Source organism: Pteropus alecto, unplaced genomic scaffold (genome assembly GCF_000325575.1).
Source record: "Pteropus alecto unplaced genomic scaffold, ASM32557v1 scaffold29, whole genome shotgun sequence".
Taxonomy (NCBI): Eukaryota; Metazoa; Chordata; class Mammalia; order Chiroptera; family Pteropodidae; genus Pteropus; species Pteropus alecto.
The window spans coordinates 1,456,417-1,470,231 of record NW_006443120.1 but is presented as its reverse complement, the minus strand read 5'-3'; the positions used below and the strand labels follow the sequence as shown (position 1 = coordinate 1,470,231).

General features: G+C 35.0%; 1 protein-coding gene across 1 annotated transcript in view; it reads right to left on the bottom strand.

Annotated features, from left to right (window-relative positions):
- Window positions 1-12,814: 12,814 nt before the first annotated feature.
- LOC102878602 (ankyrin repeat domain-containing protein 26-like) overlaps window positions 12,815-13,815 on the bottom strand; it is a 115,418-nt gene continuing 114,417 nt past the window's right edge. Inside the window, exon 30 of the mRNA XM_025040539.1 lies at window positions 12,815-12,954. Coding sequence (XP_024896307.1) covers window positions 12,815-12,954 — 140 coding nt within the window. The remainder of the gene's footprint in view (window positions 12,955-13,815) is intronic.

Here is a 13,815-nt window from a genome sequence, read left to right as displayed (position 1 = left end):
TCTGCTTTTTAAATCAGGCCTGAGTTCAGAGAAATCTATTTCTCTACATATGTTAAAAGGAAAAGGAAGTTTGCTCCTTTTGCCTTTTGACTTCACCAATTTATGCAATCCCGTATGGCCAAAACAGATCTGCCCACTCTTTTACGTGGTATTTTATTAACTTGTTTATTTATGAAAACTGTAACATTATTACAGCTGATTCTTGTTTTTCAGACACTTATTTTGTAACTCCCTTTAAATCTGTCACTTAAATCCTTCAATTGTTTTTCCAAAGGTGAGTCTGGATGATGTTTATCAGCTCAGGAATAACAACTTTACTAATAGTTCATTTTTGACAGTGTCACAACATTTGTCTGTGTAATGGTTTTGCCAATATTTGAGTAATATATTTTTGCCCTTTAAAACTGGGTGGAAAATAAAAATGAATTTATCAACACCAGGTAGCATAGATTATATTGACATAATACAATTATTAAACATGGACATCATTAGACATTCTGATCAAAATCCTTTGGTGAAGGATCAAATTAAAGAATATATATAAAATATTAGAAATAAATAATGGAAGATTATAGCTAAAAATTAAAGATCAATTAGAAATAACTTTGAAAACTTTCTTGGGATGAAACTCTTATGTTATAACATGTGAAGACAACCATTAGGTTTTCATATATTTAACTTTCATAAATTTCATACATTTTATACATTTAACTTTTCATCTGAATCTAAAATGCTATTAACTAGGAATCATTTCCCTTTAATAACAATATAAGCTTACCATCTAGTGGAAAGAGTACCCACTGCCTTTCCAATCTCTCATTTGAGAAAGAAAGAATCCAATTGTTGCTATTCTGTTTTGCGAGTTTTCAGAAATGTACATGAATGATGCTCTAAGAGACTATTTTGTACATGAATGATGCTCTAAGAAATGTACATGAATGATGCTCTAAGAGACTATTTTGACCCTTTGTTCACAAGCACCGAGTCCAAGTGTTTGCAGGTGCTTCTAAGCATCTTGTACAGCCTGAGCAGTGTATCTGAGTGTTTCCAAGGGTAGGAAGGTTTAGACCTTCAAAATTTGGCAAGCGATGATCCCTACATGACACCATATTTTAATAGAGATGAAGAGCATTTTTCAGATTATGGTCCCAGGGCTACTGTTATTGTTACCGAAACCTTTGCCTACTGGGATAGAGATGCTAGGCAAACACTGAGAAAATGTCTGGGAGACTATGTAGATGCACATCTTGCAGGGTTTTGGTTATGAGAATATCTGCAATACATGGAAGATAAGAGACCAGATGAACATGTACAGAATGCTTTTATAAACAGTATTCCAATGTCTTATGGATTTTTCCACTTTTTATGTGGAAAAATCATCACAGTAAATCACTGCTTCCCAGGCTTTCTTTCAGACCATGGTTGCTTCCTCTTCAACCAATAAGAAGTTGACGTTATTCCAGTTACCAGGCTTGGTCGAAAAGTGTGACATTGCCCTATTGGTACGAACAGGCATTCCTAGATTTTGATCAGTATACTGCAATACTAGGACACACTATTCAGAATATCGTTGTTGCATCATCAGATATGTTGTTTCTTTATTGTTAATTTTTCATCCACTGTGTTTTTTGGGGGGTAATTTTTGCTATTGCTTCTGTGACTATAAGAGTAATGAGTTTCATGGCAATTCTGGAACTTCAATCTTGATTCCATAGTCCTGAATAATCTTGTCCTTTGTAGAGGGTTTTCTTTCTGTTTTTCTGCACACATCTCCTAAGCATTTGTTTCCAGTTCTAGGCCCTCAGGCAACTAAAAAGCAACTGAGACAGTGTATCTGCTAGTGTTACAAAGTGCAACGTCAACACTGATAGGGGTGTGTGTTTTCTCTGCAATTAAAGCGTGCATCTTCAACACGTTTATTAAGATTATGTGTCTTGTTATGTTTTGGGGGCTGTTCATGATCTAATTTACATTCCAGTATTTTTTTAGAAAGTTTGTGTGAATATTCACTAGCAAATCAAAGACTAATTATTGAATTCTCGATTGTCCCAATTCAACCTAAAAAAATGCATGATTAAGAATAGTCAATAAACTAAAACTAAAGGCATATTTCCTTGGCTTGGAAATTTCATTTAAAAATGTTATATAGAATAATTTGAGAAAGTTAATTATTCTTACATTAAAATTTCTTTAGTAAATTAGGAAGTGTTGTCATCTTTATCATGGTCTATATGATTAAGTATAAAGAATAACTTTCCAGTTATGTTTTTCCTTTTATTTTATCATTATAAGTTCATGCTTGGAATTAAAATATTTTGGATATTATAGTATTAATGGAATACTATTTTCATTGCACTCTCTATATTCAATATTATGTAAAAGTTCAACTTACAGGGTAATCTCGGGCTTTTCTATGCATTTTCTTAATGGTGTATGTTGATGTACTACTCAAGATTTTAAAGTTTTGAAATCCAATTCATTTATTTATTTGGTTAGTGCTTAAGCAATTCTTTCATTAATTAACTTGGATTAGCTTGTATTAACTTGGCACCTTTGTCAAAAAATCAGTTGACAATTTATGTGTGGCTCGATTTCTGTTCATTAATTTGTTTGTCTATACTAAAGCCAATATTACAGTGCCATAATTACTAGCACTTTATAGTCATTTTTGAAATTAGGTTGTGTAAGTTGTTCAATATTTTTCTCTCTTCCAAATTGATTTTACTGTTTTATGTTCCTCACATTTAAATATTTATTTTAGAATCACCTGTCCATTTATCAAAACAAACAAACAAACAAACAAAACACCTACTGGGGTTATGATTAAGTTATGATGAATCTACATACAGATCAATTTGGGGAAAATAGATATTTTAGCAATATGGAATCTTCCAATCGTGAACATGGTTTACCTCTTCATTTATTGATGTCTTTTTCAATTTCTGTCAAGAATATCATATACATTTTGGCACATTTATTTCTAAGTACTATTCTATTATGGCATTTTAAATAATATTTATTCTAATAATTTTTTTACATTTTTTTCTAGTACATAAAATACAATTGATTTTGGTATACTTACATTCTATCATATAACCTGGTTCAGTTCACTTATTAGTTCTTGTAGATTTTTGTAGTTTCTTAACTATGCAATTATGTAAAGGTCACATAAAGGCCATTTTAGTTCTTCCTGCATAATCTTTATTTCTTACTTTTCTGATTGCACTGGCTGAAATCATCCAGAAAAATGTGGGAAAACATACTGAAAGCAGACATCACTGCCTCCTTCCTAAGTCAACAGGAAAGATGCTCATATCCCATAAAGTATAATAATCACCTGGAGGTGTTTCAAAGCTCTTTCGAACAGCTTGAGGAAACTTTTTTCTAATCCTAGGTAGGCGAGATGCCTTATCAAGAATGGACACTAAATTTTGTCATTTAGTTTTTGTGCATTTTTAAGATTATCATGTCATTTTTCTATTTTAATCTGAATGTGGCAAATTATGTTGAATGATTTTTTAATGACACCAATCTTGCATTCCTAGGATGACTCACATTTGGTCATGTCATAATTTTATTTTCAAATATATGCTCTTTGCTTCATTACTATTTTGTCAATGATATTTGATCCTATGATTGTGAGGGATATTGGTCTATAATTCCCTTTTCCTGTAATGTCGTTCTCAGGTTTTGCTATCAGGGCTGTGCTGCCTTCAAGAAATGAGCTGGTAAATAATCCTTCTCTACAGTTTCTGAAATACATAATATGGTTAAGATCATGTCTTCATTTTCCCCTTAAATAGTTGGTAGAATTTACCAGTGAAGTCATCTGGGCATGAAGTTTTTCTGGGAAGCTTTTTTATTTCAAATTTACATTCCTTTTTTTTTTTTTTTTTTTTTTTAATAACAAATGTAAGGCCATTCAGATGATTTTTTCTTCCCCTGACAGTTTTGGTATGTTTGGTCTTAAAAAAGATTATCTGTTTATCTAAGTGGCTAATTGGTTAATTTTATATCTTTTAAAAAATTTTTCTAGTGATGTTCCCTGTGTAATTCTTGATATTGTTCATTTGTATTATATCCCTGTTATTTATCGATCAAGATATTACCAATTTTATGATATTTTTCCAAAAGCATTTTTTTGGCTTTGTTAGTATTCTTTATTTTATCAATATCTGCTAATTCATTGACTTCTACTCTTTATTTCTTCTTGTTTTCTACTTTAATTTTATCTTCATTTTCGTGCATTTTAATGTGGTAAGTTAAGCCCTTGATTGACTTTAATTTTTTCCTAAGAATGTTTTAAATGTTATAAATTTCCTCTGAAATACAGTTTTCAGTGTATCCACAAATTTTTATATGATAGGTGTTCATCGTCATTCATTTCAAAATAAGTTCCCATTTCCCTTGTGATTTCCTTTTCCACCATGGATCAAATAACGCCTTTATTTTCTCTCCCTCTTTAAAGACTACTTTGACTGGACATAGAATTCTAGGTTGAGAGGGTTAGTTTCTTTCAACATTTTAAAAATCTTTCTGGTTGAGCAACTCTGGAGGCCCCTCAGACATTTTAAAAATGGCATTCCATTGTCTTCCTGATGCCATGTTTGGATTAAAATTCAGACTCCGTGTTATCTTGTTCTTCTCTGTAGAATGTGCCCTTTTTCTCTAGCTATTTTTGAGATTTTTTTTCTGTTTTATTGGTCCACAGCAATTTGACTATGATTTGGTTGTATATGGTGGGTTTTCTCTTCAACCTTTTAGACTATCTTTGAGGTTCAGTACATCCTGGTTGATATTTTTCACCATACTTGGTGAAATTCATTAATTCAAATGTTTTTATGCCACACTGTCTCCCTCCTTTTCTTCTGGTGCTCCAACTACCAACAGCTTTCTGTTATTATTAGTTGGTTTATAGAATTGTAATATTCACATGAATCAAATGATGAACAGTTAAAATTTTGTACACACATCCAATGGAATATTATTTGCCCATGAAAACAGTGAAGTCCCATTACATGCTACAACATAAATGAACCTTGAAAACATATTGTATAATTCTATTCATATGAAATGTCCAGAGTAGGCAGAGCCATAGAGACAGAAAGTAGATTGGTGGCTGCCAGAAGTGGGGGATTGGAGGTGGGAGTGGAGGTTAGGCAAGGTGGTGCTTCGGAGGAAATGGGGAGTCACTGCTAACAGGCATAGTGTTTCTTTTAGGTGTAAGTAAAATGTTCTAAATTTATTGTGATAATGGTTACACATCTCTATAAATACACTAGAAACCATTGCTTTCTACATTTTAAATGTGTGACTTATAAAGTTGTTATTAAAAGAAAAAAATCAGTAAATCTTCCATTGGGACAGCCATCATGGGGCAAAGTGACACCTCAGCATAGATTCAGGAAAAAAAATGTCCTGCCCAAAATGGTAGCCACTAACCACAGTTCCTCTGTCACACCAGCCCCACTGTCAGTGCTCAATAGCTACACGTGCTTGCTGGCTACTGAGTTGGACAGGGCAGACATAGAACTTTTCCTTCAACAAAAGAAGTTCTATTAGACATTGTTGCTGTGGAAAATTCTCCAGTCCTACTTTTCTAGCCCAGTTTCTTGTTTCTGGAAGAAATGGCTTGCCCATTCTTGGGGTTTTCTTGTTCTTTTTCTTCTTTTTCATGCCTACACTGATGTCACTGAAGTCACCCTCGCCTCATCTGCACAGCTAATGTATACCAGTCCCCAAATCATAGGAATGAGTTATGTCCCTGTTGTATGTAAATGTGCATGGACTTTGGACTTTTAGAGGTCCGACTCCTCTTCTGGCCCTATTATTTACTAACCATATGGCCCTGGGCAAATAACCAAACCGTACATCTATGGAAGCTATTTATAAACTGTAGACAATTTGTATCTCACAGAGTTATGGGAATTAAATAACAGAAACTAAATGCTTAATTCAAAAACTCCTACATAGTATGTCCTATCTGAAATAGACAAGCAAGCAGGAAGACAGAAAGGGAAAGGATGTGGATAATCTAGAAGGATGAACAGTCAAAAGTTGCCTACAAGATAGTTTGAAGATGATTCCCTGGTCTGAAATTTCTCAGGCTCTCTCTAGCCCGTTCGAAGTACAGTATTCACAGATAAAGTGCTTTAGAAGCCCAGGCTGAAAATAACTACTGTTGTGAGGTCACATTATTTAGGAATCTGCCTGAAACAGTGTGGCTGTAGCCTCTCCAAGATAAGAAACAGGGTTTTAATTCCGGTTACTATTTTATTGTTCTAGTTGAACGTGAACGTGAAGGAAGAAATAAAATGGTTCTACTTCTGAGAAGCATCTTCGATATCACTGAAATTTTCAATCAACAAACCACACATTTTCAATGATTGTGATGGGGCAGCACTGTCCACGAAGGACCTGAAGAACCTCCTTGAAGGGACTTTGGAGCTGTCCTTCGGGTAAGAAAGAAAAAGAGAAAGAAATCTCTCTATTGATTTAGGGTTATGAACTTTCTTATCAGGAGAGACCAGAGCCAGGACTGGTGACTTTATATTCACTTCACACATGACAGCTCTGCACTCCATTTATTTCTGAGTCTGAAGGTACTTAACTGGCATTGTAATCTGAGTACTAAAGAAGTTGCTAGCAAGTATTTCACATACCTGATGATTATGTCAGCGTGGATGAACTGTTCATGGGAGGTGATCACCAAAGATGTCAGAGCAAACTACGCTTAGAACAAACTTAAATGTACTTCCAAATTTCAGTCATTAAAATCAGCCTGTTCTCTAGTAAGAGGGTATTATCATAAGTATTTTGTTCTGTTTTCAAACGTGGAATAAATATCAAATCAGGAGCACAGGTTATTTCAGGTAGAAATGGCTGCTCCAACCTTTATAAATTTCTATTGCATTTTTCTCTTGAGAATGAGTACATTCATATTCATCCAGCTAAAGAGAACCTGTGTTCTTTCTATTGGTGTTAAATTACAAGATTCAAAACTTTCCAACAATTGCATGCCATAACATGATGTTTGCATTTTACAGGAGGACAAAAGTCAATACACACTGGGGTTTTCCTAATTGCTGGTAATATCTTGTGTCGGCATGTCATAAAATGTACCTTGTCTGTGAAAGTTTACTGCCTGTCAATGGGACATGGTAAAAGTTTTGTTTTCACCTTTTTTCATAAGACCACGTGACCCTGAGATGGTAGATCTAATTGGAACTTAAGGATGGTGACTGTAATGGGCTTGTCGCCGCTGATGAGTTCCTCCTGCTCATTTTCAAGGTGGCTCAAACTTCTTATGAAGCTCTGGCCCAGGCCTCGGGACTAGAGAAGGGCACCAAGAGTGAGGGAAAGGGGAACCCACTACAAGGTCGCTGGCTAGAAGAAGAGCAAAGAAGGAGCAGGCCCGGGACAGACAACTGAAAGAAGAACGCAGGCAGAAGAGGCAGGAACAGGAGCGAGAACTCGCTGAAGATGAGGAGCAGAGGTAGAAGCCAGAGGAAATGGGGTAGCAGATGCCAAGACCAGAACAAGAAGCTCCAGGAGGAGGAGAAGCAGGCCCATGACCCCAAGTCCATCTGGTGCTACTTTTAAAAATCGTATTCTAAATGTGGGACTTGTTTCTTTTGACATCCTCAAAAGATTACCCCAAGAGGCATTGTTAGCATAGAACTACATTTAACATCCTGAAGATAATACTAGTTATAAGAAAATAACTGCTCTTGCATACAAATTTGTGGGTCTTTTGGAGACATTCTGGAACTGTTCTTTCTGCTGAATAAATTACATTTTACTCTAAGCTCTGAAATGGGACAGAGTAGTGTATTAATGGAATGATCTCAATAGCCATTCTGAATCGAAAGATTGTTCCTGTCCCAGATTGTGTTCTGCCTACCACATTGCCCAATACAGCCTCTCAGAGCCTCTGCAATGAGATTAAATAACAAAATTCAAAGGGTGAAATTAAAGTAAATATTCCAAATTAAATTAAAATATTCCCTGAATCATATGTCAACATATAGTAGTACTCCAAAATTAAATATAACCCCCTCTCATTAATTTCTCAGGGATATAATTTAAAGATTAAAATCTTAAAAATTAAAATCCAAAATGTTTCAGCTAAATTAAAAGGCAACAAAGTATAAAAAATAAAGAAAATTCTGCTGTCCTTGTGCATTATTAATCCAAAGATGGTCAAGTCCTAAATCTCAACTTAAAGTCTAGAGTCATTCTCCCAACTTATCATTCTGCTCTATTTCAGTGGGATGAATTTTTCAGGTGTGCATTCTTAGCAGACACAGTCAGCAGCAGGTGCAGCTCAGGGCATCAAAATTGTGTTTTTTCACAGCTAAGCATCTCAGGAGACTCGCTTTTAAGGAGTCAAGCAAGCTTTGATTCAAAACAATTACAGAGCAATTGTTTTCCACATTAAAACATTTTATAAAATAAAGCAATTCTCAAACTCCTAGGGCAGTTATTCCAAATATAGTCATGTTCTAAAGCCCACTACTTAATAGAGTCCTCTAAATTCTTCTTCTCTTCCCAAACATTTTAGTTCAAAAGCGTGGGGACAAAACCAGGGAGCTATGGTGGCCCAGAGTGAGGTGTTGGAGCCTGAATGGAAAGAGGAAGATAAAAGTGTGGGAAGGCTACCTGGCACAGTGTTGGAGCTCAAGTCAGAGCATCCCAGAATGGTGAGCATCAGAGGATGACATATCAAAGAATCAACAAGGTCAGGGGACATCCACACAGAGGCAGCAGGATAGCCTAGTGTGGATTTTCAGAGCCCAGTGGGGGTAAATCATCTGCAGAAGAGGTACTCTGGCACAGGATATCTGAGAAGGGATGGGGTGGACAGGGCACATCCTGGGAGGGACAACAGTGGAGACAATAGTGGAGACACCCCAATGTGCGTGTTGGAATCCATGTAGCAGTGAAGAGGATATGTGCGTAGGGACGGAAACAACAAAGCTTAGTTGCATAAAAAGAGGTTGAACGAATAAGTAATGACAGTGAAGATGGAAGTCAGCTTACCACTACAAAAGGTGTTACAAAACACTGAATGGGCAAAGCTGGAATGAACCATGTGGGATTTGACTGGAACTGCAATAATTGTTAAAAATTTATGGTTTTCAATAGATTTTGATATAGAACTGTAGATGAATGCATGCATGCCTGTATGTGTATTTATGTACGCACTTGTAACTTCCCGCTGTTCTCTGAGGGCACCCATGAGCAATGACAACCCCAGTAGCAATACGCACAGAAACCACAACTAGTGCCCAGATCTTGGTTTCTAAATATCTGTCTCCTAAAAGGAATCATGGTTTGATGAAAAAATGTCTGATTCCAGAGCTGAGGCAGAAAACTGCAAGATGAACTTGGAACATCTTGTATAGAGAGGAACATAGTACTCATAGAAAAATGGGGACATGTCAAATAGACATGAAGTCAACTTGAAAACGGTTACCATGTAGGACAATTTAAACATGAAATTAATAAGCTTTCCCTTCTTCTACATTTATTTGTTGGTTTGGCTTGTTTCTATGAATTTTAAATGTGGAAGGAATGATAGAATTCCTTCATTTAGCCACTATCATAATTGATTCAAGCAAAGAATCATCAATAGATGCTCATTCTATTGCGTTAGATTTTTGAGGAGTAACCAAAATACTTAGAATCTCAAAGTATATCCACACGAGACATTTGTGAAATATAACATGTAAATAGTAATTGTACTGTGTGGATGAACCCTGCAGACATTTCTCAACCCCAGATCAATGTCAACATTGCCAGTAACGGAACCAAAGACGTGCCTTCAGATTTGCTGCACTGGGAATAACTTGGCGTCACTTGGGTGGCACTTCTGACAAAATGGCATAATCTGAAGCTTCTTATGAGGGAACATCACACAAACCTAAACTGAGAGAAAGTCTACAACCTATACTCTTCATGTAAATAGCATGGATAGCACAGGAAGATTCAAGAAATGTCACAGGTTAACGGAGACTAAAGAAAAAGGACAATTGGATGCAACACATTATCTTTTTATTTTTTATTTGCCCTATAAAAGATACTTTTAAGATAATTGAAAAAAATCTAAATAAGGTCCACAAATGAAATATTAATACTGAGCTAATTTTCATTTCCCAATTTTGATAATTATACTACAGTTATGTAAGATAATTCCTTTTTTTAAGGAAATACACACTAAAGGACTAAAGAAGTATCATGTCTGCAACTTACAAATGATTCATACATTATATATATTATATACCTATATTGATATTTATCTAAAAAGAGAGGAGAAGCGAGAGAGCATAAAGCAGCTATAATAAAAAGTTAACATTTGGAGAATGGTACCCAGAAATTCTTGGTAGTCTTCTTGCAACTTTTTTATAAGTCCGAATATTTCTATTTTTTCTCCTAGAAGCTAGGATAAATTTTTTTAATTAAATTTATTAAATCAGAAAAATTAACATTGGAGGACTTTCTCTATGACTGGAAATTATTCCTTGAAAGATCCAAAGTCATGAAAGTTAGGGAAGGAATGAGGAACTGTTCCAGACTTGGGACATGAAGAGACACAACAACAAAATACAATCCATGGATCTCAGCAGGATCTCTTTGCTGTAAAAGATTTCATAGATGAGGGTCAAAACTTGAAAAGTGTATGAGAAACAAATGATAGAATGTATCTCTGTTAATTTTCTGATTGTGAAGGTGGTATGGTAGCTAACTGGAATGTTCTGGCTTGTAGGAAATGAAGGAATCAGGGATAATGGCCTAATGCCAGCAATTTACTCTCAAATGGCTCATGGAAAAAAAATGTTCTTTGTATTAAAACTTGAAACTTTTCTCTAATTTTAAGGCTGTTTCCAAAAAATCAATCAATCAATCAATCAATGGAAAAAGTGAAAAGCTTTAGGCGAATCTTATTTCTCCATAAGGAAATATCAAGGAATCAGTGTTTCAGATTATATAAAATATATTTTATGGCAAGATGACAATTGTAATACATCCAAACACTGATGGTAGCCATAGCAGCAGACATCAAAATGATGTCTGTCTAAACCTTTAGGTTCATATATATTCATAAAAATAGTATAAATACTCTTCAAAAACTTAAGAGTAGAATTACCAGGGAGTGGCATTAGAACCATGACAGAAGAAAGAATCCCCCTTGATTTCTCCTCTTGATATTACAACACACTGAACAGCTACAATCCAAAGAAAATACCCAGCCTAGCACACAAATACACCTGAGAGATCTGCTCATAGAGCATCTGAAGGAAGAGCAATTGGATGAGTAAAGGAAGAGGAAAGGGACAGGAGCAGAGATCAGCACTGGAGACTGGTGCTGTGAACGCAACCCTGAACTCCCTGCAGGATGCAGGGGAGGGAGGACTTAGGTGGTGGTTTATAGTCTTTGAAAGCTTCTGAGGAGTCCTGCCTGAGTGATTGACATATTCCATGCAGCAGAGACCAGTGAACAGAGAACAGGGCAGAGACAAAATATTGGAAGTGGACTGCTGTGTTTTAGCAACCACCATTGCAGTCAATAGCTGAGTCACAAAGCGTGGCCGTCTCCTACCACCCTGCCAGAGTGCACCTCGCTGTTCCATATCAGAACAGATAGCAGGCCCCAGAACTGCATCAAGCTGTTGGGGTAATTTACCAAGACTTCAGGTGCTCTTCAGAGGCTCTTCAGAGGCTTGGATCCCTATCTCCTCCACATTCTGCTGTCATGGTAGAGTACAGGGATGAAGCTATCTGGACATAAAAGAGACACACACTTCTTCAGGGAATAAAGGGCATGTTTTTTTCTACCACAAAGAAAAAATCCTGGAGGCCTCCACAGTGCAGGAGGCTAGGGAGTCTCCTGCTGGAAAACAAATAAAAAAATCTCTTTTTATCAACTTGCTAAAGAGAGATCACGCTAAATAATAATAATTAAAAAAAAAAAAAAAGCAGAGTACTTTTCCATAAATGTGTAGGCGAAGAAATAATCCAACAAACACCATGAACAACCATGGTGACAAGGCAGCTCAGAAAGAAAATGAAAAATTTCCAAAAAATAAACATATAAATACAAAAATATACAACTTAAATGACAGATTTCAAGATTGTATTTTGAGAAAACTCAACGAGATATAAGAAAATGCTGATCGATAGTTCAGTGACCTCAGAAACAAAATTAGTGACAAAAGTAATACTTTACCAAGGAAATTAAAACACTAAAGAACCCAATAGAACTTCTGAATCTGACGAATGCAATAAAAGAGATGAAGAATAAAATAGCAAGGTAAGAAATAGAGCTGACCAGATGGAGGAGGAGTTAGTGGCATGAAAGACAGAAATGTGGAAATGACACAGATAGAAGAAGAGAGAGATTAGAGACCGAAAATAAATAAATAAATAAAAGAGCTCCGCAGGAACTATCTGATACCATCAGAAAGAGCAATATCAGAATAATGGCTATACCAGAAAGAGAAGGACGGAGAAAAGAACAGAGAACCTATTCAAACAAACAGTCAGTGAGAACTTACCTAACCTATGGAAAGCCCTGGATCCAAGAAGCAAGCAGAACACCTAATTATCTTAATTTAAAAAAGTCTTCTCCAAGACACATTATATTAATACTGTCAAAAATGAATGACAAAGAAAAAATTCTCAAGGCAGCCAGGGAAAAGAAGACAGCAACCTAAATAGGAAACCCCATAAGATTATCATTTGACTTTTCAGCACAGACCTTACAAACTAGGAGGGAGTGGAATCAAATATTCATACAACTGAAAGAGAGAAATTACCAGCCAAGAATCATATATCTAGCAAAGTTCTTTAGATCTGAAGAAGAAATAAAGACTTTATCAGACATACAGATGCTGAGGGAATTTTCCACCACAAGGCCTACATTACAGGTACTACTAAAGAGGGTCATTCTACCTAAAGTTCAAAATAATACAAAATTATGAGCAAGATGACTAACAGACAGACAGAAACAGGAAAGTGCAATCCTTATTAAGAACATGATATTATAAGCCATATTGGAAGAAAGAAGTTAATGAGGTAATAGTTTCACAGTATAAAAAAAAAATAATTTGAACCTAGAATTTTTTAAATCTAGTTAAACTGTTATTTAAATGCAAGGGCAAAATAAGGAATTTTTAGGTATTTTACAACTCTAAATGTTTAATGACATTCTGAAAGAGCTTTGGAGGAATTAAACCAGGAAGAAGAGAAATAAATCAAGAAAAAAAAACAATGAAAATGAGCAATTAGCCAAGAATTAAAATATCAAGTTTGTTATTGATTAAGTGAATTATAACTATAAAGAAAAATATATGTCTTGTAAATATGAAACAAAAGCATTATGCAAACTAAATTGTCAATGGAAGGGTAGAGTTCTAGTACTAACAAAAAATACACAAGACATTTATAAGGAAAACAATTTTTTAACTATCGAAAGTTATTAAATAATACATAAACAAATGGAGAAATGTAGAATGTTTTAAGACGGAAATATTTAACATTCTAAGTATGTTAATATTCCCCAAATTAATGTATATATTCAATATTATTCACACTGATATCCCAGTAGTAGCTTTAGGAGAATTAGACCAACTGTTTAAAATTTTGTAGATAAATAAAAGCCCACGAATAGCAAAGAATATTCTAAAGATCTTCATAGGGATCGTATTTTATCATATATTAAGACATATTTCAAATTCATAATATTAAAGTAATTTAGTGTTGAGAAATGATCAAACAATTAAAGCAATGGATCATATAATATATATATTTATA